The sequence below is a fragment of the Lepidochelys olivacea genome, assembly GCF_965140295.1.
Source record: "Lepidochelys olivacea isolate rLepOli2 genome assembly, chromosome: 14".
Taxonomy (NCBI): Eukaryota; Metazoa; Chordata; order Testudines; family Cheloniidae; genus Lepidochelys; species Lepidochelys olivacea.
This window is the reverse complement of record NC_140424.1, coordinates 25,295,039-25,322,521: the sequence shown is the minus strand read 5'-3', so window position 1 is coordinate 25,322,521 and position 27,483 is coordinate 25,295,039. Positions and strand designations below refer to the sequence as shown.

Genomic DNA, 27,483 nt, shown 5'->3' with positions numbered 1-27,483 from the left:
CCCTTTGGTACCATATGCAACAAAACTCCCACCTAGGAAGTGTTCTGCACCTTCCCAACTATTGATACCGACTACAGACACTCCTCTGGGGTTCCTGATGAGCCCATGGTAACACAGGTACTTTGATACTCTGGAGACCTGTGGCCTCAGTACCCAGGGAGAGACCATTACCATACTATTTCTTTAAAAAGTGGCACCAACAAACTTTTTATACTGGGCAAAACTCTCATTTAGGGAGTGCTCTGCCCAACTATCGGTACTGACAGTGTACCACGGACCCTCCTCTGTGGTACCAAATGAACCCATGGTACTGCATGAGCTCTGATACCCTGGAGACTTGATGATTGGGAAAGAACCACAATCCCCGTTACTTGGTACCAGGACCCCGGTATCGAGCACATTCCGGCACCCAGAATCGCTCTTAGCACTGGGCTGTATACTGCCAATACCCCAGTCAGCAGCACCCTTACCCACTGACAAATCTGACACTGGCCAGGAGAAGATCATTCCCTGGCCCCTCAAGGTAGCCCACCATCACACTACAAGGGTCATCCCCAATTCCATGACGCCAACCTCTCATGCCTGCCTTCCTGCCTCTCCCTCCCAAGGCCATATTGTAACTCTTTGGGTATATACACACACGGTGCGATCGTCTCCGGTGTCTCTCAGGGAGAGTCCACCAGATGGTTTGCTACAGCCTGGCACCTGAGCCAGGGCAGGGGAGAGCTTTTTCAGAACAGGAAAGAAGGGGGAAGGGGAAAAACAAACAAACAAAAAATCACCTCTTCAGCACACTTCTCATCTCTCCCAGATGAGACTGTGCTGCCCACTCTTCATCACTAGGTGAAGATTTAAGAACTTTCTGAATCTTACAAAGAGGGTGGCAGACGAGCTGCAGATTCCCTTACAGGAGGTGGCAGATACACATCACAAGTTGGTGGAAATTCTGCACACTACCTTCTCATCTAGAACTATCCTCCCAATTAATGGGCTGATTCTAAATCCTACCAAAATCATCTGGCAGAGCCAGCTTCCATTGCACCAACCAGCAACAGAGTGTAAACAAAAACAACCCTACGTCTCTACCCAAAGAGGCAGACTTTGTTTTCAACATCACTCTATCATAGTGGATGTGGTTAATGCATGAAGCAAGCAACATAATGCCAAGTCAACTCCATAGGATCAGGCTTCGCAAGATGGCGTATTCATCAACAACATTACTGTTTAGAGTCATAAATTACCAAATTGTCATGGCCAAAACAATTTTGTTAATCTTGGGAAACCCAGGATGTTTCTGAAACATTACTGGAAACACAAAAAGAACAGATTCAGACCATTCGTAGAGAAGGTCAGTTAATAGCCAGACCGGTCCTAGGGACACCATTGGATGTAGCTGTCACAGCAGCCTGCCCAGTCTCCATGACAGTGGTACTGGGGTGGGTTGTGGGGTTTTTTTTTTTTTTTTTGCTTTACCTCTCTAGATTGCCCAAAGAGCTACAGACTTCCAATTTGAAGGGCCAAACTCTTTGCGGAAAAGACAGATTTTCTCTCCACATCCTGAAGGATTCTCAGACCGCACTACACTCCTTAGGAATCTACAATGTGGAACAGAAGAGAAGATATACCTCTCAACCACACCACAGATCACAATCTTCTCAATATTCACCATCTCTGTGCTGTAAAGAGCCACAGTGTGAGAGGCCCAGGGCTCAAAAGTTAGAACAGTCTGCACCCCAGTCCATGACCTCTCAAACTGCCTCTTATAAGCACTTTGATGAGCTGGTCAGGGGCCTGAACAATGATACCTTACAGCATCAGCTGCCATCTATTCACCTGTCACGCCACTCAGAAGTCACCTTACCTTACTTCACAGCAGTTAGGACCAGCTTTAGCGAAAAGAGATTGATCTCTAGCCCTGAACTTACAGGGTGCCTACTTCCATATCTCAATACAACCATCGTACAGGAGATTTCCTACTGCTTACCTTTGGGGCAGGAGCATTAGAGGTACAGATTGCTCCACACAGGGTAGTCTCCAAGGTTCACTTCATTGCAGTGGCATACTAACCCTGGTACAGTGACTGGACTTTATCAGCACCAACCTGATGCAGGACAAGCGAGAGCGCTCCTCTCACTACCCACATTCACCATCCTGGGACACGTCTCCCTAATATGCTGGGGAGCTCACCTACACAACAACAAGGTTCAGGACAAATGGCCTTCAACAGAAATGACCTTCCATATCATTCTTTTGGGGTTAGGGGCTGTCAGGAGTGCCTGTGCACAAACTCTGCCTTTCATCAAAAACACACAAAGGTTTTGATGGACTTAATGTGACCTGTATGTTTTGTATAAACTGCCAAGGAGCTGCCAGATCTCCCTCCCTCTGCAAGACAGCATTCAAACTTTGGAATTGATGCACCCATCACAATGTGCTCATCTCAGCTGTCTGTCTACAAGGGATACAGAACAGGGTAACCAACAGTCTCAATTGGAATTTTCTCACGACAATGAGTGTATACTGAATTCTCAGGTGCTTCAAGATATAGCCACCCTTTGGGGAAACATTCACTGGCAGTTGCCCTCATCTTCCCAGTGGATAGGACCCACTTGCATGTCTTTTCTCAGTTTCCTACCCTATCCAAGATTCTGTTGAAAATTCAAGAAAATAAAGCGAGAGTTATTCTGATTGCCCCTCTTGACTATGACAAGTCTTGCTCCCTTACCTGAAGCAGATGGCAATATGCCCTCCTGTTCCTCTGATGTCAGCCCATTCCTTACTCACTCTCTCAAAACAATGCTGAAATGATTCCATGCTGACCCTTCACCTGAACCCATGGGTCCTCCGCCTCCAGGCTTGGATTTTTCTTTGTTCCAAGGCTTAGAAGCTCTGACAAGTTGAAACACATGTTGCAACACAACCACAAGTTGACCACTCCACATACGTGTCTACAAAATGGAAACGACTCCAAGTTTGTACCATTCCAAATGGACAGACTCAACATCATCTTTCCTCCCTCTGATTTTGCACTACATTTTAAACTCTCACTCAGATCCCTTAAGGTACATCTCATGGCGAAAATGGCTTCCCACTTGGAGTTTGCTCAACCACTAATGCGTAGACTCTTTAAGGGCATCGGGACTCTCTTCCCCCCGTGACACCACCTGCTCCAGTCTGGGACTTTAATCTAGTTCTCAGGACTTGGACTAGACCTCCCTCCGAGTCCAGGGCAACTTGTTCTCTCTTATACCTGTCCATGACAACAGCATTTCTAATTGCCATCACCTCAACTAGGCACATGGGAGAAATAGCGGCCCTGATGGCACATCCATCATTCATGGCCTTTGTCTTTAAATAAATAAATAAATAAATAACTCTAAGGCCGTATCCCAAGTTTCTCCCTACTTTTTCTGGACTTTCCATATGAATCAACAGATTCATCTCTCTGTTTTTTCCCAAAACCACACTGTGACAACTGGGAGACAATTGTGCATATGTTAGATATTAGAAGGACATTAGCATTCTACTTGGACAGGACTAAGGACTTCAGGAAATCCCCTAAACTCTTCCTTTCGTCCACAGAAAGATCCAAAAGCTCTGTGATATCTCCTCAAAGACTATCCAAATGGATCTCTAGTTGCATTAATCACTTAGCAAGGGCGCAACTTGTTTCCGTCCATATGCACTCCATGAGATCAGTTCCTACCTCAATCACATTCCATAGGGATACCCCATCTCCCCAGTCTATAGAGCAATGATTGGGGCCTCTGTCCATTCTTTCGCAGAACATTATGTGATCACTGAAGATTTGGCCGCTGACACCATCTTTGACTCCACAGTAATCTCTGTAGTAAAAGACTCCGCTCCGAAGTCCTAGCCTCCAGTGGTGGGTACTGCTCCGGAGTCACCTAAAGGGGAGCACCCATAGGGACGCTACTTGGAGAAGAAGAGGAAGTTACTCACCTTGTGCAGTAACGATGGTTCTTCGAGATGTGTCCCCCTATGGGTGCTCCACAACCCACCCCCCTCCCCTCTAGTTTGGAGTTCTCTATAGGGCTCTGTGGTAGAGAAGGAAGTGAGGGGGGTTCGCCTGTGCAGTACTAAATACCCTCAAGGCAGACCACAAGGGAGGGAGAGCACATGCGCAGGCTCAACGGGACACTGCTACCAAAAATCTCCGATTAGAGGTGCAGGGGCACACAGACACCTAAAGTGGAGTACCCTTAGGGACACACATCTCGAAGAACTGTTACTGCACAAGGTGAGTAACTTCCTCATCTATGCTGAGGCACTCGTGGATCTTTTTGCTAACACTTTGATCTGATCGGCCTTCAGATGATGATGTGGGAAGGAGCATGCTAAAATTTTCTGATTTCCTTGGGGTGTTCACTTACAGTCATTTCTCAACACCTCATTCTTTCTCTTCCCAGTCATGGCCTTAGAGGGCTGTTCTCCATTTTAGTCTTTTCCTCCTCCCATTGCCATTCTGCCATCTTCTGGTAAAAAATGTCTCTTATGCTTGCATCAATGCTGGCAGGCACATGAAGGGTTAATGTTGTAGGTCTCACTGTACCCAGAAGCAGCACTAACTCTTCTGTGTCACTTCTGGGGTGTTATGAGTAAAACACTCACCTCTGTGACCTTGACTGCCTCACAATACAAGAGTCCAGCGAGATGCCTCTAGCCAAGCAAGACAGGTAGAGAAGTTCTTCTTTGAGTAGATGAAGCCATGTATTCCTTGTAGGGTGCACACGCCCAGCACACTGAAGTTGGATAACTTTTCCTAACAGTATCGTTAGGGGCGGTGCTTGTGCCCTGTGGCCCTAGCTCCACACCAGCTATATGAGGGTGGCGCTGCCTCGACACCTGTCAGTTCCTGCTCACCGCTGGCAGCTAGAGTCTGAGCTCGGCATCATGTTTTCACCTCATGTTTTCAGTCTCAGTTTTCTAAGAGTTTTTGGTTTTCCTCTAGATAATAGTAGTACCTTAGGTCTAGTTTAGTGTCAGTTAAAGTAGTTGGCTTCCCTGTGTGATGTCCTCCCCAGAGTTCAAGCATTGTCTGTCATGTGGGGGGCATCCCCAGCAGTGATCCCCATGCTAGGTGCTTGTTGTGTCTGCTGAGGGACACGCTGAGGAAGAGTGCTCCCTCTGTAAGTCCATCAAGAAGAGGACTCAGGTGGCAAGAGACTTAGGATTGAAGTAGCACCTTCTGGAGCAGGCCTCGAGGCCTGCTTTGGCACCGAGGCCTTGGTCTGATCAGCGGTCGCCTGTGGAACTAGCAAGTGATGCTGCTCCACATTCGAATTCTGCTGTCTCTCCCAATAGGGACAAGAGTTGTTCTCCCTTCTCTGGTGCAGTGAGGCAGAGGTCCCATAAGATTAATCAGGACAGATCCAGAGCTCAGAGAGACTCTGCACCATGCTCCCTCCAGCACACGGGATGGAGCAGGTCCATCTAGCCGCTTCCCATTACCGCACGAAGATCAGCATCAGCCTGTACTGTTGACTCCAGTTCTGGCCATGTGTCGTCAGTGCCAATGACGTCGGTACCAGCACTGACTGTCTCAATGCTGGTGGTGTATCAGATGGCTTCAGACCTGTTTGGCTTCCTCAGTCCCTGATTCTCCATTAGTTCAGGTGTTTTCCAATGCTGTGGTTTCTACTGCTTCATCCTCCATTGTGCCCGTGGCACCTTCTGACGTGTTGCAGAACTGCTGGGTTCATGGTCACTTCAACTCGCACTATCCTTGTCTCAGGCTGTTGAACTGAGACGGATTCCGTGCCTGGCACGGAGGGACCCTCAACACTGGTCCATCCCTGAGCACCGTCATTGCCCTGGTAGCAGATCCCATTGTAGAGCTCAGTACTGTCCTTGGCTGTGGTGCCAGGGCCTTCTCCTGTACTAGGTTGGAGTGTGTCTTGCTTGGTACCAGCTGTGCCAATTCCCTGTTCCTCTTCAGCATTGATGCCACTCCATGTTGGGCTTTGGATGAGTCTGATTGTTCACCCCATTGTCATCAGAGAATCTCTGGGACTCCTGGAGATCCAGGTCAGGGTCATCTTCTCCTTTGTTGTCACTGATAAGCAGCAGAAACCATCCTCAAATCAATATTGCTTCCGAGGTCAGCATTGTTCCCGGATAAAGGACAGGGGCTCTTGGCCTGGTACCAACTGGCCACCAGTGCCATATCCATTTGCCCAGTGGCCTCCTTGGAATCCTTGAGCAAGATCACTCCAGAACAATCGCCAGTCCCATAGGTGGCTCCCATTCCTGAACCACCGCAGCTGCAAGCAACCTCTGAGTCTGTTCCCTGTGGGCCTCCAGGGTTATCCTGATCGGATCTTGTGGTTCAAGAAAAAGATCCATCATTGGCACAGCAAACTGCTTCTTCATCCTTTCCAACCACTGTACAATGCTGGGATCCTCCTCTCCCTCAGTGCCTGAGCACTTTAAGGCATATCAGGACCACCTTAGGCACATGGCCTTTAGGCATCCAGGCTGAATTTGTGCAGGAGAATATGAATAAGCTGCAAGATATTCTCCAATCATTAGCTCCTGGGAGAGTAGCCCTCTCCATAAATGAGGCTGTCTTTGAGCCTGCAGAGGCCCTCTGGAATATTCCCACTTAGTTCCATCTCATGGCAATGCTTGCAGTGAAGCGGTACTTCATCCACATGCAGGGTTTTGAGGGCCTTTACTCCCACTTGGCCCCTAACTCTCTGCAGTGAATGACAGGGCACAACAGGGAAGGTATAAATCTATGTCTTAGGACAAAGAGTCCAAAAGGATGGACTTGATGGGGAGCAAGATTTATACCTCTTCTTCCATGCAGATGGGCACTGTGAACCAGCAGGCATTGCTCTATAACTACAATGTTGTTAACAGGGCAATATAAGTTTGTGGACAAGTTGCCAGAAGCCCCCCGGGAAGAGTTTAAGGTGTTAGTTGCAGAAGGCTGTATGGTAGCCAAGACCGGGTAGTCAGTGTTTCAATGTCAGTGTTTTCAAACTCCAGGGTAGAAAGGCTCTTAACTCAGAAGAGGGAGATTATGGGGGTTGTTGGAGCAGGGCATGGAAGAGTGGGTAGGAAAGGAGGTGTCTGAGCTGTGCAGTCAAGGATAATGGAGAGCTTCAGCTTTTCCTCTCAAAATCCTGCACATCCATGCCACCCCATTCTGTCCCCCTTTCTCCTAGAAATGCCTTCACTGACACCAAGTGAGTCCCTGCACTGTTTCCGCCCTGTCTCCCCAGTTCCTCAACCTGCAGATTCTATCCCAAGATCTGCCTCTCCATGGGGAGGAGGTCTGAGGACAGAGAACCAGGCTGTGATGGAGAGGCAGAGGGACAGGAGGTGAGAAGACGTTGTAGGGGCAGTGAAGGGACTAACATGCAGAAGTGCATTCTTTGGCTGGGGTAATTATTGCTGACAAGCCAGAGGCACTGGAGGGTGAGAGTGGGCTGTGGTGCATGGTGATGCTGAGAAAAGCCAAAGAAATTAAATGCCCTAAAACATCATTAAAGCAGAATTAAGGTTGCCCAGTGCTGCCTCATGCCCTTCCAGAATGTGGTGAGTGGCTAAACATAGACCACTGAAAACCAGGAAATGAAGAGTCAAGGTACATGCTTCCCCCAAGCAACCTTAACTCTGCCCCCTGGAGCTGGCAGTAGCTGCTGGGAATGCTTAAGTAGTGTTGATGCCATCATAAGTAGGCCTGGAGAAGGACTGTGGGAAGGTGTCGTGTTTTGTCCCAGATTTGAATTGCATCACTTTCCTGCATGCACTCCAGCTGTGTTCACTGTGGTAGCTGTGACTGTATTAAATGACGGAGAGATTATTTGAAACAGTTTGGCAGAGCCGTCACTGTGATATGAGGAGAGGTGCACATGTGCCTTGAGGGATCAAGTCTGCCTCATTTCAGTACAGAGTTCTGTAGGTTGTGTCAGTTGCAGTGCACAGGGATCTTACTGCCATGGAGCTCGTCAGCAGTCTGATGGCAGACGTGACAGCGGCCAGTAGGGTTTAAGTGAAGGCTCAGAAGGAATCTTCAGGGCAAGGGTGAAGGGGAGGTAACATTTAGGAACTCTGGGGTGGTTTGTGTGATGGCTGAGTGTAGGCCAGGCGTAGGTAGCGCCTGGTCACTATGCCTGACCTAACCATGAGCTTTGCATGAGCAAAAATAAGGTGTTAGACTGTGTCCTAGAGGGAGCTGTCCCCAGAGTGTTCCATGCATCAGCAAGGGTAAAGTACGGGTGTTACTAGCATGCTGGGGCATTGCTCAAAGAGGGCAGAACTAAGGTTGCACTATGGGGGTGATGTGTCCCTTACCTTCCTATTTCTTGGTTCTCAGAGAAAGGTTTGGTTTAGCCTCTCTCCACATTCTGGAAGGGCACAAGGCACCATTGGCAACCTGAACTCAGCATTGACAAAGTTTTGGGCCATTTAACAGATGCATTAGCACTGTAGATGCATCACACAACTTGTGTAAGTGGTGACACATGGTGTCCTAAGCTCTGATTCAGCAAGGTACTTAAACATGTAAGTATAACACTGACAGACCCCGGTTGTCGGTGGGCAGGAACGAACCTAGGACCTCTGGAGAAAAACGTATGAGCTAAAAGCGACAAGGTTCTTAGCTAAGGCTGAAGCAGACTCATTAATCTCTAAGTGGTCTCGGTGCCCCTAGAGGGGACAGAAGACAACACCCACGAGGTGTGTGGGTTACATAAGCAGTCCTAATGATATCACTTGTGCTATTCACTTGAGGTTACTCATGTGCTTAAGGTTCTTTGTTCATCAGGCCTTAATGAAGAATGTGAATGAGACCCTTCAGTCTGCTGTGGTCTAATCAGGATTTTGTAAAGCTTGGATATTGCAGTAATGGGGGCAAGAGAAGTGGATAGCCTGAGAAGATAAATGATGTTTCTATGGACATTGTAACTCCAAAGGCTGGAGTTTGCCCAACCAGTATAGGATTAAGAGTGCTGCAGTCCAGCATTTGCAATCCTGATGAGATAAAACTGTTTGTTATGTATGGATAAGGCTGTCTCCATTTGTGTTTGTTTTTTTCACCCAGGGCTTCACTGCAGGGGAACATGAAGTTATTTTGGTGCATTTTCCTATTATTATGTTTCCACTGAACAAACTGAACATTTCACAGTTAAACATTCATTGTTAAACTGTACATTTCAGCCTTGTTACTAGGAAAAAAGGTATATTTTTAACATGTGCCAAAATCCTAGTATAGACAAGGCAAGGTGTCATTTTAACATGTTAGCACCCAGGGGTCGGCAACTTCAAAGAAGAAGAGCCATTTTTTTTGTATTTGTCTTTGATCAAAATATTACGAGAGCCACATCACACGCAAAGCTATTTGTAGAGTTAGAATTTATCAACTAATAATAATTGAACATATTAAAGTTATTACTACTCACTAATACTTTTAATGTGACTTCTGCTGTTTGAATTTGAATATAAAGAGCTCCAGCTTGCGGCAGGGGATTGGGTTGCAGGAGGGGGTTCTGACCTGGGGCAGGGGGTTGGGGTACGGGAGGGAGTTTGAGATGCAGGCTCTGGCCAGCAGCGCAGCAGGACTCTGGCCCGACACTGCCCCAAAAGCAGCTGGCTGCTGGCACGTCTCTGTATGCCCCTGGCGGGGGGCAGGTCTGCATGCTGCCCTGCCCCCATCACCATCCTCACAGCTCCCGTTGGCAGGTTCCTGGACAAAGGGAGCTACGGGGGCGGTGGTTGCAGGGGTGGGCAACACACAGAGACCCGCTACCCCTCTTCCCACAAGAGGCGCACAGAGACGTGCCAGGAGCTAACCTCTTCCAGGAGTGACTTGGAGTCAGAGCCCTGCTGCGCTGCTGGACGGGAGCTGCACCTCACACCCTCTCAAAAAATGGCTGCCAGCAAGGGGGCTGCCAAAGAGCCACCAGGGGGCAGCCAAAGAACCACATGCTGCTCCAGAGCTGCAGGTTGCCGACCCCTGTGTTAGCCATACAAGGTAAACTCTATGGGAAGACTTGGGTTCACTGCAACCAGTTAACACATTAAAACAACAACTTGCCTTGTCTACACTAGGAATTTAACGTTAACTAATATGTTAAAACACACCCTTCGCCTTATGTAGAATGGCCTTTCATGCTTTCAACTTTTTGTGTTTCTTTTGAGTGTAATCGTAACTCTGAATTTCCTGGGTTTCTACTGCTTGCGTTTGTTATTGCAAAGGTTTTGCCCTTCAATTAGTTCTGTGTGCTCTCAGCCTTTACTCCAGTTTAAGGCAGATTTTGTCTGGAAATGTTCTCACAAGAGGTGGTGTAACTGAGTGTACATCCACTCCTTTTATATAGCTGTTGTAAGACTTGTGTAGCCCTGGCAGGTTAATCCCTTGTTTGTCTTGTCATAGCCATTTAAACCACATAAAGCTTCTATTCACACATGTATCGAGTATAGTGTTACTTATCTTGGGCAGGAGGTCATAGGCCATATCTGCAATCAGCGAAACCTCACACTTCAATTTTTCCAAATCTCAGAAGATTTAAACAACGAACAAAAAGATGCTGCTCAGTTTGCTGCTTGAAGCAATTCTGTACCCCAGCAAGCTCAGAGTCATTTTGATTTACAATCTCCTCTTTGTGCTGGTGGAAACAGCCGTCTACAACAGAACAACAGGAGGTGAAAATGGATCAACTGCTCAGCATGGGAATACAGAGAGTGTTCTAGGAACAGCCTCTGCTTGAAGCTAATCCAAAATGCCAATAGCTGCAGCTTATGTGATTACATTGCGTTAAAAATTGTGTTCCCTTTTCTGTTATGAAAATGGAATTATTACAGTGGTTCTCAAACTTTGTTTTTCTGGTGACCCCTTTCACATAGTAAGCCTCTGAGTGTGACCCCCCCAATAAATTAAAAACACTTTTTTATATTTTTAACACCATTATAAATGCTGGAGGCAAAGCACAGTTTGGGGTGGAGGCTGAGAGCTTGCAACCCCGCATGTAATAACCTTGCAATCCCCGGCAGGGTCCCAACCCCCAGTTTGAGAACCCCTGAATTATTAGCAAAAGCTAAGGTCCGACTTGTATTAAGTATTGTTACACAGGTCAAGAGGTACCCCAGGTGTTACGAACAGTCTTTCATTGTGTAGACTGCATGACAAACTGGTCTCTGAGGTCTAGGGAGTAAGTGACTGTGTATATTCATTGAAGTTGGTAATTTCAGAGAGAAAATGAGTGAATATTAATTTAAATCACTAAGGCTGAAAAGTGTTTTGTGCTCCGGTCTGTAAATGTCCAGACTGCAATGGTCGCACCTAGCATGCGCTGTGTGGGTCGCTGTGCACACTGCCTCTGTCGTGAAGCACACCTGCACTGCACAGGCATGCTGCATTTCCCAGGAATGTGGTGGGATAAGCTGCTGAAAGAGAGAGCTGATCATAAGTTGTGCTCACAGGTAGATTAGGGGATTGAATTGGGTATATATTTTGTTCTGCAATGGGAGGAGCATATCTGCAAAATCACCTCATTTTCCTCCTCAAAACTTGCCCTTCCTGTCATGGTGCTTACAAAAACCATGACAGTGGTTAGGCTGCTGGAGTGCTGAGACCATTGCCCCTCACGCTGACCGGCAATGTGTCGTTTTCTTGTGCTCCCTCTTCTGCCTGTCTCCACCTATCAGTTCTTATCTCAGACTTAGATTGTAAACTCTTTGGATGGGAGCTGTCTGTTTGTTAGGTGTTTGCACAGCTCCTAGCACAACAGGCTACTGCTCCAGAACCAGGGATCCTAGATGCTATAGTTAATTAATTAATACAATGTAAGTTTTCAGTCACCTACCAGTGGGATCCTGCTCAGAACAGCAACTGGACCTTATGATGTGGGCATTGGTTTCCAGTTGTATATTCCATGTCCACAGGATAGTGGAGGGAGCCATGGCTGGCGAGAGCACCCTGCTGGCTGTATCTTTCCTGGGATTGACACTACTCACACGCCAGCAGCCCAGGGTGGCCAGGATTGCCCCCAGTCTGTGCTCCTGGCAGCTTGGAGTAAAGGATAAAGGACTGCCCAACAGCATTGTCCTGCTAGCACTAGGAGCTATTGTTCTGCTGAGCTTCTTGGGCTTCACTCCCTTTGTGGATGGTGCAACCTTATGTTCCTCTGCTCTCGCTCACCCTTCTCAGGGAGTCAGGGCAGAGGAGGGAGGAAAGGGGAGAGCTGAGGAGGAGCCTTACCAGCCACCTCTCTCTCCAGCCGTGGCGGTGGTAGACCTGGGAGAATGGGAGACCCAGGGGGGAAGGCAGCAATTTATTATTAGTGGGAGATGCCTAATAAGAGGGAGACCCAAAGCCATGCGGAGTGATGCCTCAGGGAGAGCGTCTCAATGGGGTAACCTCTCTGAGGAGCCAAAAGAGGTGCCCTACAGAACACTGTCAGGAGAAGAGGCGCAGTCCTTCTCTCCCCAGAGAGTCTGGGGAGGGCTGCTGGCCATTCTCTGACACCCCCCCGGGGAGGGGGCCACAAGCACACAGCAAGAGGCAGGGGGAGCCAGGGCCATTTGGCTGTGTGGTGAGAATCCAGTGAAGCCTGTTTAGTGAAGCATCTGAACTTTAGGGTGTTCACCTAAAGCTTGGGCTCCTCTCCTCGTTGTGGACAAGTGGGTCTGCTCAGCTCTTTGCCTCAGTGGGGCAGTGATTTACCTGTTCCTCCTGCAAAGAGCTGCAGGGTTTCTCGCACCTTCCTCTGGAGCAGCTGGTGCTGGCCACTGCTGGAGATGAGCTATGCGACTGGATGAGCCATGTGGCAATCCGTGCATTGCCCTTTCCCCGGCTGCGGCCCATCCACCATCCATTTACTGCACTCTCTTGCTTATATAATTCTTCTCCACATGCTTCACTGGAGCCTGCTGGGTTCACGCCCTTCCTGTGTGCTTCTCCCACTGTAGGTAGATGGCCTGAAAGCCAAGCTGGCAGCCCAGGAAGTTGAGCTGAAGCAGAAGAATGAAGATGCTGACAAGCTGATTCAGGTGGTTGGTGTGGAGACGGAGAAGGTGAGCACGGAGAAAGCCATCGCTGATGAGGAGGAGCAGAAGGTGGCGCTGATAACCCAGGAAGTCAAGCAGAAGCAAAAGGACTGCGAGGAAGACCTGGCTAAAGCTGAACCAGCCCTTGCCGCTGCCCAGGCAGCTCTTAACACACTCAATAAGGTATGGGGCAAGCATCAGGGCACTCACAGTATCTCCTGCTGTCTGAGCCAGCACAGTTACGATTGGATTGTTCGAGACGTAGCCCCATAAGGGCCTTGCCTCTGAGGTCAGCCATCACAGCTCACCATGCAAGGGAATCACAGGCGGGTGTACACATGCTGGAGCCCAAGTTCCTTTGCGTCTGTGCTATGTGCTCCTTGTTCTGGGGCTGTTTGGTCCCTGGTATAACTCAGAGCCATCTCCAGGCTGCTGTAAGTGACACCTGCTTATTGGCCATGGGAAGCAGAGAATAGCTGGAGTTCTTGTGCTCTGACTACACACCCCTCTGCCTTTGGCCCATTCCACGTCACTCTCCCTGCCCCACCAGGGCCAGGAGCGGAGCCGACGCACGGCCGCTCCACCGGCATATGGTGGTGCCAATTCAGATATTCCTCAGGCAGAGGGGAAATTTCAGTCCCCCCTGCCTGGTAGTGGTCCCCACTCATCCACCCCTCCTCCCACAGGGACCCGGGTCTCCGTTGGCAGGGCAGTCTCCCCTTTCTCTTATCCATGCTGCAAGTGCTGCCAGGAATTGAGTTCTCAGAGGACTCCCTGCTCTCTGCCATGCAGTAACAAACTCCCTGGGCTCCAGGGCACAAAACCACTCGCTGAACTTTGGCCCAGCGGCCCCATATTGGTACAGAGGGGCCGCTGGGTTAGATTTCAGTGGAATTGCAGTCAGGCAGCTGGAGCGATGCACTGGACTGCTCCCACAGCAGGTGTACTGCTGTAAAGTACTCGGGCTGTGGTGCTAAAGCCCTGGAGGGCAGCAGGGGGACAGGGACATTCCTGGTACTCCTCAGGGGCTGCTATTTCTCTCCTCTCCATGGCCCATCTTGCTGCCCGAGCAGCATAATGGAGCAGAACGCAACAGAGAACTGGCCCTGTGTTTGCAGAGGTGGAGTGTGGGGAGGTGGTAGAATCTCCTTCCTTAGAGGTTTTTAAGGTCAGGCTTGACAAAGCCCTGGCTGGGATGATTTAACTGGGAATTGGTCCTGCTTCGAGCAGGGGGTTGGACTAGATGACCTTCTGGGGTCCCTTCCAACCCTGATATTCTATGATTCTATGAGTGAGGTGCATAATGGAGGGAGATGGGGCTAGGGCTGCATATGAATGGGCCAGGCACCAGGGCCTGGATTGATCAGGGGTGAGGAGGGCCAGGCATGAGGGTCTTGCTGCAGAGCTTCCAAGGGCTAACTTATACCTGAGTCATCAGGAGCGCAGGCAGGGGGCAGGAGCATGGTTGTCAGGAGCAGCAGGGTGCAGAAAGCATGCAGGTACTGCTGGCCAGTTAATTGTACATCAGCAGCTCAGAGGACTGCTAGCAAAGAAAGGTCTGGCCTGGCAATTGATCATGAGGGAGGGAGGGATGCTATCTGTGTGGGAGGCACCACCTACTGTGTACCTGGAGAACAGCAGCAGATTTCAGCCACTAGACACTGCCCTCTGCCACTGAGCATTTTAAACCTTATTGTTTATATTATCGTAGCACCTAGGAACACACAGCATTGTGCCTACCGAACTCCTGCATGGGAGCTGCCATGAAAATCAATTACCATAGCAGCCAGCAGGTGGGATGGCCTCCACTTTGGCTAACACACCAGAGATTGGGCCACCAACCTTCAGAGCTAAAAGCATAAGCTGCTACAACCTGCACCATGGCTCTCTACCTGGGGCTGTAACAGATTCATATCCTCCATGGATTGTGCACAGAGAGGGATCTGGAACACATCCTCCCCCATGGGACAGAGCACCCTTGAGCAAACTAGTCTTGCTTTCTCCCAAGGCAAGCTGCTTTTGTCACTATTTCTGCCAATCCTTGTCTTGCTTTGCTCCATGATGACTCTCTTGGATCAGGCTGCTGTCAAGGGATGAGGCCTGATCTTGTTGCAATTGCTGTAACATCTCATTTAATTGAAAAGATGTTATCAGCTCTAGCTGTTTGCTCCCAGGTTATTTCTATGCAAGTGCACAGTCAGCACAGCAGGAGCTGTAAGACACCTGAAATACCAATTAGATATGTTTTATAATCCATCTACTTTGTGTGATTTTTCTCCAGTTCACTTAAAACAGAACATTTTAGCTGGAGTTTCAAACTCTTATTATCCTGGTAAAATTTTGCACAAAACTCATAAAACAGCCTTGCCTGGGAGGTAACCGTGGCTGTCAGGAATGCTGCCAGTATTTCATTCTACACCAAGTTTAGAGTCGCTCCTCTGTTACTTCATGCTTGAGCTCACAGGCTACACAGTGCAGAAACTGTGACAGCAGTGCTATTCAGTGGCTTCAGCTTGTGTCTCCCCCATGCCCAATCAGCACAGTGCAGGATGTCTCCAGATAACTGCCCAGGGGCTGAAGGGATGGGCGCTGTAATTTGTAATGTTCAGTGCTGTATGCGTCAAACGCCTTTGTGATACTTGTACAATCTGAAATGTACAGTGGTGGCCTCTCCACTCTCTCCAGGAAGAGTTTTCTCTCCTTAAGTCCCTTTAAAAGGTAACCAGAAAGAGCCCAACACAGCCAGAACTGTGTAGGTGAAGCTTTGTATGGCCGTTTGCTCCCCAGCCCAGCTCGCAGCGTCAAGCACGTGGGTGCTGAGGATATGCTGTCTTAACACGCCAGGCCTAGCTCCCTGACTGCATTGGTCCAGTTGGAGAAGTTGAGACACAAAGGTTGAGTGTCTTTCTCAAGATCACACAGCAAGTTAGCACTAAAGTCATAGGTGTGACACCCCCTGCCCCCTTTAGGATAATTGTACCCTGGGCCACCAACTCAGATCGTCTATGCAGCAGGGTCGGTTAGGGCCCCTGACCCCCTTCCTGTGCCAGGCAGGGTTTGCAAGGGCAGAAAAGGGGAAATGGCCCCAAGTGTCCCGCGAGTTGGATCACTCAAGGTGCAGTGAGCATTTGCTGCTTGTGTTCACTCTGCTTGTTTGTGTTCTCCCCTCCTTCCCCCCGCCAGCATCTTGTCTGGACTATTAGACTGTATGCTGTTTGGAGCAGGGACTGACTGTTTACTACCTTGTATGGCACCTGGCACAATGGGGCCCAGTTCTCGGATGGCCCCTCAGCATTACTGCAATAGACATGATGAAGACAGGAGCTTGGAGCACACTGTGTCCATGGTACTCCTCTCACTGCTTTTTCCCTTTCGCCTGCCCCCGCGGGTGCTTGTGGTGCAGACAGATAAGGAGCTAGGCAATATATCCTAGACACAGAACTTACAGAGAACAGTTACAAAGGCCCACCCTTGTCCCTCAGCGGGCACGTCCTTTGGCAGGAAGGTTCCTAAGGCGGGGGATGGGGGATCCCAAAGTGGATTGTTTTGAGGTAAGGGATTTCTTCCTTCACCACTCCTTGTCCCTTCCCCATTACTGCCTGCTAACCCCAAATGTCTTGAGACTGGGGAGAGAATCAGGATCTGGAATGGAGAATTGGTCACCTGCTGAATCCATTCTGGGACTGATCGCTGCCACCTCCACCCGTCCTGAGCTGAGTGCTGCAGGTCTCTCTGTCAGCCTTGCTGAGTCCGGGTAAAGTCATAACAGCTCAGTGCAGTGTCTGTTCATATTTAATCTGCTCCTAAGAATTTATTGTTCAACAAAGCTTTGGAAGTTGTCTTCTGGAGCCAGACGCTGAAAGGCACCGGGCACTCCTGCTAAGCACCCCTCACCTCCTTGACATCACTGGGAAGGGAGGGCACTCAGCACCTATCAGGAGGCACTCAGCATCTTGCAGGATCAAGCCTCTGGTGCATGGGTAGAAGAGAAGTGTCCAGGTCCATTGCATAGGTCAGAATTGCCTCCATATCTGCAAAACAAGAGGCACAACCCAAATGTCTCAGTTTCGGGATACTGACAAGAAAGTCCTAATGGAACAAATTTTCCAGGTGATTGCCATTCAGGAGAGGCATAGCAACATTTTTGATGTGTCTGCTTCGGTTCCTGGGCCTGGAAACAAACAACAACACAGGGAAAATATTTACCCCTTCATCAATTTTAGTTTCCTGCTGACACTGTAGAGTAACTCATTCGAGAAGGCTTGGAGTTTCTAGAGACCTGTGAAGCAGTGTTTCCAGAGTGCCAGAAGTCATGTCCTTCTTTCACCTGCTGCTCCAAGATGCTTCTGAGAGCTTGATCTGTCTGCTGACATGAAGAATCAACTCTCCTGACATGTTCATACCGACCAGTAATATAGATGTATTTATGTTCTGCTGTTAAATGCAGCAGTAATGGATGAAGCCATAAGTAACACTGTAGAGTAGAAGGCAATAAGAAATATAGATGGTCTGATAGTGAGAGGCTAATAGTAATTGTTTGGATACATTTCCTTTCCCTTTATGGCCAGGTGCCTCTGGCTCATTTTCAGTCAGCAAATAGCTACAGGAGAACAATCGCCATGTCTGCGCAATGCCTGCGCCTTGCTGTACGCGGTCAATGCAGTGCAGCACAGGGGGTGAGTTCAGGATGGCCAAGGTACAGATGAAGCCTCCCCATTAATCCCCAGCAAAGGATATGTGACATCACCCAGCCTGTAACTGCACGAGCTCCGCAATAGAGCCGAACAGAACAGCCCAACTATTCCAGAGGCACATTCCAGCCTCTTCTATTGCTCTGTGGGAAAAGTGGGCTCGGGTAGACGAGTGGGATTCCCTGTTCGCTGGATGATGGGCATCAGGTGCATTACAGCTGTCTTCCTGGAAAGAGGCACCCGCCCCATGCTGTATGGTGTCACATGTCCTTTACTGGGAACTGGTAGGGAGACACCATCAGTATCTTTGCAGAAGCCATGAGTCCCACGCTCCTGGCAGGACAAGGAGCCCAGTAAAGTATGTGGCAGCTGGCAAGGTGGGAAGTGGGAGAGTTAGAAACCTTTAGGGAAGGTCAGAACTGAGGATATTTGTGTAACAACTGCTTCCATTGATTTTGGGGGCTTTCTTAGTGTGGACATGCTGTTAGGATGGAATACCAACAAATTACAAAATGTATTTAGCAAGGAACCCCCCTGCATGGCTGGCAATCATGTGGCTGCCAAAAGCATCAGCGGTGCGATAAGATCACCAGTGATAGAAACTGGCTATGCAGTCAAACCACCTTAAGGCCCTAGCTAGAGACCAATGCGGGTAGTGCTCGGTAGGCAAGGAGGCTGTCCCTTTGGGATTTGCCATGATGATGATATTGACTTTCTAGGACCATGGGGAACTCACAGGCAAAAATGGGAAGACAATTAAGGTGGTGGCAGGCTTGTTAACCTCTACAGTGTAACAACATTACAGTCTATATTTTTCCCTAGTAACTCAGAGTCAGGGGCTCACTCCCCACAGCGGTGGGATGCATGTCCCCGGTGACAGGAAAGTCCTGCTGCTGAACATGATGGCATGTGCTCTTGCAGCCTCACATTTCTACTCCAGCTGTGGAATGTTTTCACTAATTTAGAGTTAAAAAACCTGAATCCTGTGGGTTTGTGGTCTCAAAACTGATGTCTTTGTTCTTAAGAAGCCAATACATGAAAGCATTCGATTTCAGAAAGACTTTGCTAAAAAAGGGATTATTCAACTCTCATGAATGTGGAAGTGTTGTTAGGAGGATTTCTTCCAGGGATCAAACTGACTGTGGAGAGGGTTGGTGGGGTGCGGGGGGGCGGGGTATAAATTCCATTTTAAATATGATCTATTGGCTGGGGTATAAGTGTAGGACTCTATCTGCTCCTCAGTCTGCAGAGGGCTCTCTCATTGTTGCCAGAGGTTGTTTCTCACAAAGATCAAAGACAGCATATGGTCTTTATCTATTTATTGTAGGGTTTTTTACTACTGCCTATCACCACTGTATCTGAATTGGCTTTAGCAAAGTCCCTAGCAAAATTATGCCATCATTAATTCATAGAGAGTTTTAACCAGATGATACCAAAGTGAATATAATAATAATAATTAATTAAAAATGATTAATTGTATTTTGTAGTATCATTCACTATTTGACAGGTACTTCCCAAACACATAACATTGTATATACCAATTATACATTTTACCCCTGAGTTTATAAATCATGCTCCTCGACCTGAATATAGTCCATGAATGTCTTCCATATACTATCAAATAAAACCTCTAGAAGTTTGTGTATTTCCCTCTCCTAGGACGCCACTTAAATCAAGATAGATTTCCCTTTCTGTTCTGTTATCGAAGAATTATCAATCCAGAGCTTAAAATAATCCTCTTTGTTGCCACTGAACTAATTTCTAACCATTCTGTTTTCTTCAAGGGACTGAGCAGCTCTGAGAGCAGTTAGTGTACATGCTGCCGAAAGGATTTAGCTCTTTCTGTAATTTTAGTATTTTAAGCTTTTCTTTTTGTCTTTCCCTGTTAAGTGGCGAGATGAATGTACAACAATTGACTCGTGCCTGGTCATATATAGGCACTAAGCAAGGTGCAGTCCCTGGTCCCTGCTGCTTTTTTGCACTTGTGCTGGTGCCATTGGCAGTGTCTATTACAAACAGGATCGATTTTTAAGGTATTGAGTTGGTGGGTGGTTCTGGGGGCAAAAGCCGCATTATTGTGGATTATGCAGACAGTGTCTTACTATTAGCTAATTATCAAGCTAAAACTCTTCCCACCTGGTAGAAGAATGTGGAGGTCTTTATAGTAGTGTCTGTTTATAACTAAATCACTCCAAGGCAGACATGTCATAGAGTCTGAAACTCAGCAGTGGCCTGTGTCTATATGGGGGAGGTGCTCATTGAGCACCCCCACAGGCACCATTGGGGCAGCCTCTGTCTGTGGAGCTCCTTGCTGGTGGAGAGTAGCTGGTACCAAGGCTTCTGTGGTCAGAAGGAAATGGCACTCACGCCCTTTGCCAAGGGGCTACACCCCTGCATACAGCAAACATCCAGCTGTCGTCACATCCTGCGTGTAACCTCATAATGGCCAGTTGCAGCAATGACAGGGGCTGCTGAAAGGACAGTGTTGGTCTTATTGTAGCCTATGCAGTAGCCACCCCCTGCTTCTAGGCTGCCGCAAGCGCCAACAAAATGGTGATTTCAGAACACAGGTGGCCAAAGTGCCATCCATGCACCAAATGTCACCCCGGAGCTTGTGCCTTGCAGTCCATAGCAGCAGCCACTGTGAGTCTATGAGCCACCTATAGTACTGGGAAAGGCCTGTAGGTCCCTCCATACAATCCCATCTTGATTTGAACAGAGAAGCACATGGATCAGAATGGAGTGTAGAAGCTGGGAGCTGCAGTCTGTGAAGACAGTCTGCTCCATTGTGTACAGATGTGTGGTGATCTTGGCTAGTAGCTAACATTTGGGCCCCTCCAGTGCATAGGAAAATGGTACATCTGGAAAGCTGCATATTCAGGGTCTCCGTGTGGAGATAGGTGCAGCTCTAGTTAGAGCTCCCTTGCTAGAGGGGCTTTCCTCTTTCACTGATTCATGGCTGTTGGGAGTGCTGAAAAACAAATGTATCTAGTTTACGTCAACCCCCTAGCATGTCTCTCTCCTGCTGCTGTGCCTGTCATGCTGTTGCAAATGTCAGAATGCAGCTGTCGGTGCCAATTTAGGAGTTGGTTTGTTGAATCTGAGCAAAGAGCTCAATGGGAAGCCCATCTCTCAGCCTCTTTGTACCTCTCACATGTGCCTCTGCCTCCAGTTCACGTACAAAGTGAATGTTCTCCACGGATATGAGATGTCTGTGCAGTTGGAGAGTGTAACCCGAGCAAACATACAAATAAGCTAGGAAAGCAGGCATCTCTGCTGTAGAGCACAGCTCATTCTGTCAGGGATTCCATGTTTGGTGGGTGTCAGCACAAAGCCTGTGTTTTCTCTCTGCTGGGTATGACAGATCCTTGGCAGAATAGCTAATTAGGCCTAATTCCAGGCCCTGCTGAATACGTGCCTCCCCCATGGTGCCTGTACTGTGTCGAGCAACAGCTCTGTGCAGAATGATCCCTGGTACACCAGCAGCACAGGGTGGTTGTGCAGTCATCATTTCAGGCTCAAACTTTCAATACCATCGAATGGATGTGGGCTCCCGGTTCCCGTCAGAATTAGGCAACTTTGGAAATCTTAGTGTCAGTTTTTCTCTGTATCTGAATGGGTTGGATGTTTCAGATACAAGGAGAACCAACATCACGCTTCCCCCCAGTGCTCTTACAAAACCAGGACCTTTTCTGAGTTTCAAACGAACTGAGTTGAGCATTTTTTTAGTTGTGGTGCCCCTCCCCCCTTCTAACGCCAAGCATTCAAAAATGATGAGTCAGGAGCCTAACATTCATAATTATTGGTTAATAAGTAATAATTTTTAAATAATATTTTGGATTCTTACTCTTTCCCTCTGCATTCTGAGCTGTTAGGTCACACTGGGCTTCACATTCCCAAGCTTTCCTCTGCACCCAAACGGCTACAATCTAACTTTTAAAAAAGGGAGCTGATGTCTGGCTGGGGAGCCCAGCCCATAGAGGAGAGTGGGGACAGGAGGTACCTGAAATACAACTTTGATGAGGCACCACAGTGCCACTTCCAAATCAAAACATTTTGGTTTTCAACCTAGGGAGGGACTGCCATTTCTCTGTTGTTTCTGACTAGGAATTGATATTAGCAGGATAAACAGAATTCAACACAGTTAGTATAACACTGAACTAAAGTTAGTGAGTTTCAGGCGGACAGCAGCCCCATTGATCTGCATTCTGAATTAAAAGTTGTTTTTGAAGCCCATCTCTATATGAAGATACTTGGCTAATTTCATGAAGCATGAAGCTTTTTGTTGTCATATTCATATGGGATAAATCTGCAATAATTGTGCATTTTTAATGGCCTGAGAATTAGTTGAAGTGCTGAAGGGACACAACTGATGCACATGTAACAAACCAGTGGAGGCTGTGGTGCCACTAGGGGGTTTCGTTGCTTTACGTTGGATGAGTCATAATATTTAAAATTCAGAGTGCTGCTTCAGGCTTCAAAGCTACTCCCTCAGATTGATAACTTGGGAGCCCGACTCCATTAGTGGCTAAGTAAAAAGAAAACCCATTCATTTTCACTTAACAACCTTGTTTTCCCTTTTCAGAACAATCTGACAGAACTGAAGTCATTTGGATCACCGCCTTCTGCTGTCAGCAATGTCACTGCTGCTGTGATGGTACTCATGGCTCCAGGTGGAAAGGTTCCCAAGGACAGGAGCTGGAAAGCAGCTAAGGTTTCCATGGCCAGAGTAGATGGTTTCTTGGACTCCTTAATTCACTTTGATAAGGAGAATATCCATGAGAACTGTCTCAAAGCTATTCAGCCGTACTTACAGGATCCAGAATTTAACCCTGAGTTTGTGACCTCCAAGTCCTATGCAGCTGCTGGTCTCTGTTCTTGGGTCATAAATATTGTGAGGTTCTATGAGGTGTACTGTGATGTAGAGCCCAAGCGACAGGCTCTGAACAAAGCCAACGCAGAACTGGCTGCTGCGCAGGAGAAGCTGGCTAACATCAAAGCCAAAATTGCTGTAAGTTTAAGACACATGACACATGCATGCACTTCACTGGGAGCTGCCACTGCTCAGTGGGAAACCCTCAGCATCTGGAAGGGCTTCTTTATGGTACCTTGTATTTCTGAAAGAGTGGATTTGAGGATTGGGTAGATTGTGGTCCTTTATCTGGTCTTGCTACACTTTTGGAGACTTCCCTGCTTTCTAGAGAAGGGCGCTTAGCTCTGTTTCAGATTTGCTTCTTCCTCAATAGAAAGGCTCAGTATTTACCTCTCATTATTCCCACCTAAACTGTTGGAATTATTATCAAGCATGAGTTTGGAATGCCCTTTTATCACACACCACACCACATATGTTCTATATCTACCACATATATTACAGAAAACAAAAACTGGAGAAAGTTTTAGAGAGCTTTTTAAAAAAATGTACTAGGACTGTTTTTCTTCTCTTGTCTCCAACACACCTTCTGTGCAGTTGTTAAATTTTGCAAGAAGACAACTCCACTTTAGTAAGACTCAAAAGAACTGTCAAAGCCGGGCTTCTAACTGGGATATTTTATATTCCATCTCCATTTAAACTTTTGTCACTCATTAAAAATCCAGGAAAATCCCTGAGCAAAAAACTTTGTTAAAAGACAGAGAAATGGTTAAAAATACATTTTAATAGAGAGCAGCTCCCACCCCACTTCTTCCTCAGAATTATCCTTCCATTCCAAAAATTCCATACCCTTTAAAAATCCTTACCATTGAAAAGTCTGGAAGTGAGCCTAGAAGGTAAAGTATACAGCCAGTCCCTGGCTGCTATAACCCTGCATCACTCATTATCACCCCATCCAGCCTACACACCACAAATCTGCAAATTTGCAAATTTCAAAAGAACATATTCCTGGGTAGTTATGGAATCCTATTTCTTGTTCAGAAGATACTTCGTCAATATGCTATAATACTACACCATAACGCATTACAAAAAATCTGTGTGTTCTAGTTGCTACACCAATAGTTAATTGAGATAAAAATACAAACTTGCAAGGTGTACCAACCCACAGTCCCTTGTAATGGAAACACCTGGTAACATCAAACAGAACAATTATTCCAATGTAATTAATAAAAAATACTTTTGTTTCACCAAAACATTACACTGTTCGAAAACATAATACTCTGATATTACTTAATGCATCCAGAGGATTAGTACCTTTGAAATCCTTGCTACCCCTTCAATTCAAAGTATATAAAATCTAGAGCCATCTCTGATAATTTCACTGCCTGCAGATCAAAACAAGGAGCACCCTTCACTGTTGTTTTATTTACACTTTTTCAAGTTTGAGCTTTTTTTAAAGATGTAGGATTTTTGCAGAGAAAGTGCAACTGTGTTGGTGTATTAGTAATACTCCACTGAAACATGCTTTCAACCTTAACTTTTTAAATGACTTTTTATTTGCATATGTACAATGCTATGCTATTAAATGTGTAGTATAGTAATATATACCTATACAATCATGTTTATAGGTGAATGCTGATATTTTACCAGACTTTCAGCTGGCATAAATTGGTGTAGCTCCACAGATTTAAATAGAATTATGCCTGTTGAGAATCTGGCCTGCTTAGTGGCATGGTGCTTAAATCCATATTTTGGTCGAATGAAAGTGACTTGATTTTCAAAAGTACAGAGCACATGTAGCTCCCATGTGCTGCAGTGCTCAGAATTTCTGAAAAAAATATGATGCATATACCCCCACCCACCCACACACACACACACACACACACATCTGTCATTATAAAACATTTAATAGTGTAGCATCTGTGTGTATTTATACAGAGATATACACACACAAATATGAAAATATATATACACCTATACATATAGATGGAAGATGTATATGAAAATATTCTAACAATATTTTAGTTATATGGCTTAATGCCAAGCTAGTTTGAAAGAGACTGTATTTTATATGGGCACTGGCAACTGAGAGCATAGTTACAGAGGCCACTACAATAATCCCTATTCCATATTCAAGTTTATTTCTAGTGCATTGTTCAAACAGTGTTAAAATGATTTAAAGGCATTTAGCCTTAAGATGTTTGTGCTGGGTGCAGATAAAATCAATGATTAACTCTGGTTCTCTTATCTCAGAAGTGAAAGATTCCAGCACCCTTGGGAGCAGTTAGAGTTTGTCTTAGAGCAGAGTGTGACCAAATCTGTGCGATGAGTCCTCCTCAGCCAGCAGCACGGCTGCAATGAGACCCTGCAGATTTTGGTTCCCTCTGTTCTTCCTCCAAAATGTTGGCTCTTCTTGTATGTGGCCCAAGTGTAGAAACCGCCCAGCTGGACCGGAGTGTGTATTTGCCCCATTCTCCAGTACAGCGGGGAGGGTTGGCACCCCACTCTGGAATGGAAAGTCCTAAGGCACTCACAGAAAGGACCTCCCTCAGTAGGAGAAGGGTAATTGTAGCAGCTCCGTGGTCACTCTCACTCCTGGCTGCCGGATCATAGAATCATAGAAGATTAGGGTTGGAAGAGACCTCAGGAGGTCATCTAGTCCAGATGCTTTATACTCCCTTATGTCCGACTGACATCCAGCATTTAGAATGTCCCTTGGGGCTGTGAACAACAAGCATAACTTGGAGCAGCCTTCAGGAGCAGGCCAGCACCAGAATGCACACAACATCAGGAAAATGCAAAGGTTGCTAAAATCCACTTTTGCGCTTCTTCCTCCTGAGCTACACTAATTACTGCTTGGCCAGAGCTCAGGACCCCGGCCACCATCTTTAGTCAGCCTGTGATCCCCTCCCTTAGTCCAAAATCATGTCACTGCAGTGCCCAAGATAAACAGCCTTTGCACTGTCTGTCCACAGTCCTTTGCAAATTATGTGGCCTGTCACATAAACGGAGTTCCCCAGCATGCTGCTCCTCCCATGCCCTCTCACGCTGTTCTGCAAAGGCCTGATCCAATGCCCCTGGAAGTCAATGGAAGGACCCCAACTGACTTCAGTAGACATTGGATTCGATCTAGAGCTGCCAACTCTGAGTGAACCTATTCCAGGAGATTTTTTTTTTACAACCTGACATAATGTCATTTTCTTAAAATATCCTATTAAAATCTCCCAGATTGTTTTCAATAGTCACTGGGAGATTGATGCCAATTCCAGGAGACTCCAGGCCAGTCCTGGAGGGTTGGTAACCCTAATTGGAGCCTAAGTGGTGTATCCTGCTGGTGCTGAGGGTCTCCTACAAGTGGTCAGCACACTGCATGTTGCAGGCAGTGCTTGCAGTCTGAGACCCAGACATGAGTGCTCTGTGCAGGAATCCTTCCTTCTCTCATTGCACTGGCCATTCAGAATAGTCGTGAGAGAGGCTAGCTAGCGTCACCACTGCAGAGACACACGCAGTGACAGCAGATTTTGTCGGAGTCTCGTAATGAAAAGGGTTTTGCTGAAGATGTTCTGATTTGTTTCATCAACAGCACCTTAATGAAAACCTAGCAAAGCTCACAGCCAAATTTGAGAGGGCTACTTCAGACAAACTGAAATGTCAGCAAGAAGCTGAAGCTACAGCATGCACCATCTCGCTTGCAAATCGACTGGTGAGTATCAACAGCTGGAACTTTATCATAGCAATGGAAGTTGTCAGGTGCTATGGAGATGTGCGCTATAAGAACACAGTACATTGCATCTTGTAACATTTCAGAATGTATGATACTTCCTGCATAGCTGCAAACTTTAGTCATGAAAACAATTTTACAGTACTTCCTGTACTAATGATGTGGCAATTCCCCTAACTCTCTGTATACATCTGGGTATGTTCTATGCACATTTGCATTTCCAATATATGGAACATATACAATGATAGAGGCACAGCCTCTTATCTCTCTCATTTAATTTTCCGAGCAGTTAGTGATAGATCAGAACTGCAGGACTAAAGACAAGATGCTAATAAGACAAGAGCTGTATTTGCTTCTCCATGTAATGATATATTGAAAAGCACATGAACATTTTAATATTTTTTCCAGTTTTAAAAATTAATAGAAATGATTAATAAAGAGTAATAAGAGGAAGAAAGTGGTAAAGCATAAAGGTGCTTATGTGGCCTCCTGCTACAGTCATGTCTGAGCGCTTGCAGTCTGGGTTTAATTTATCTTCTCAGCACCCCTGGGAGGCAGGGCCGTGCTGTTATCCCCATTGCCAAGATGGGGAGCTGAGGGAAAGAAAGACTAAATGGCCTGCCCGGGATCACACAGGAAGTATGTGGCAAAGCAGAAACTTGAATCCTGGTTTCCTAAATCACTGCCCTAAGCACTGGACCATTCTGAGCATTTACTCACAAGGAGTGTTTTGCAGGTAGGAGCGGGATGGCACAAATCACTTCCCTTCCCCCGTTCTGCAGCAAGGGGGAACCAGCTACACGCTATCCCTTACGCAGGGTTGCAGTGCAAAGTGACAATCTAGTCCTAACACTGCAATAGCTGCTATTATTAAGCTCTATTTTTAGCCCCATAACTTTGGGTTAGAAAGCTCGTTTGTGCTGAAAATTGCCAGATTAACTCGGAAGGCAAAGGAGAATGTGTGTTCAAAGTTGGAAGAAAAGTCATGAAACTGTTTTTGAGTTACAAGTCGTTTAAAAATTATCCTGAGTTGAAATGTTGGCCTTTGTCTCATGCCTCTTTGTTCGCCTTAGCTGAAAAGCAGCTGGTCACTACTCCTTCAAATAGTTAAATCTCCTTTTCACCTCAGGCATGGGTTATGTTTGAAAAAAATGCATTGTAATTCAGCAAAGCTGTTAATGATT

At 46.9% G+C, this 27,483-nt stretch overlaps 1 protein-coding gene across 1 annotated transcript in view; it reads left to right on the top strand.

Annotated features, from left to right (window-relative positions):
* DNAH9 (dynein axonemal heavy chain 9) overlaps nt 1–27,483 on the top strand; it is a 387,812-nt gene that overhangs the window by 190,586 nt on the left and 169,743 nt on the right. The window contains exons 49-51 of the mRNA XM_084647504.1: nt 12,940–13,200; nt 22,294–22,719; nt 26,162–26,281. Of these exons, the coding sequence (XP_084503630.1) occupies nt 12,940–13,200; nt 22,294–22,719; nt 26,162–26,281 (807 nt within the window). The remainder of the gene's footprint in view (nt 1–12,939; nt 13,201–22,293; nt 22,720–26,161; nt 26,282–27,483) is intronic.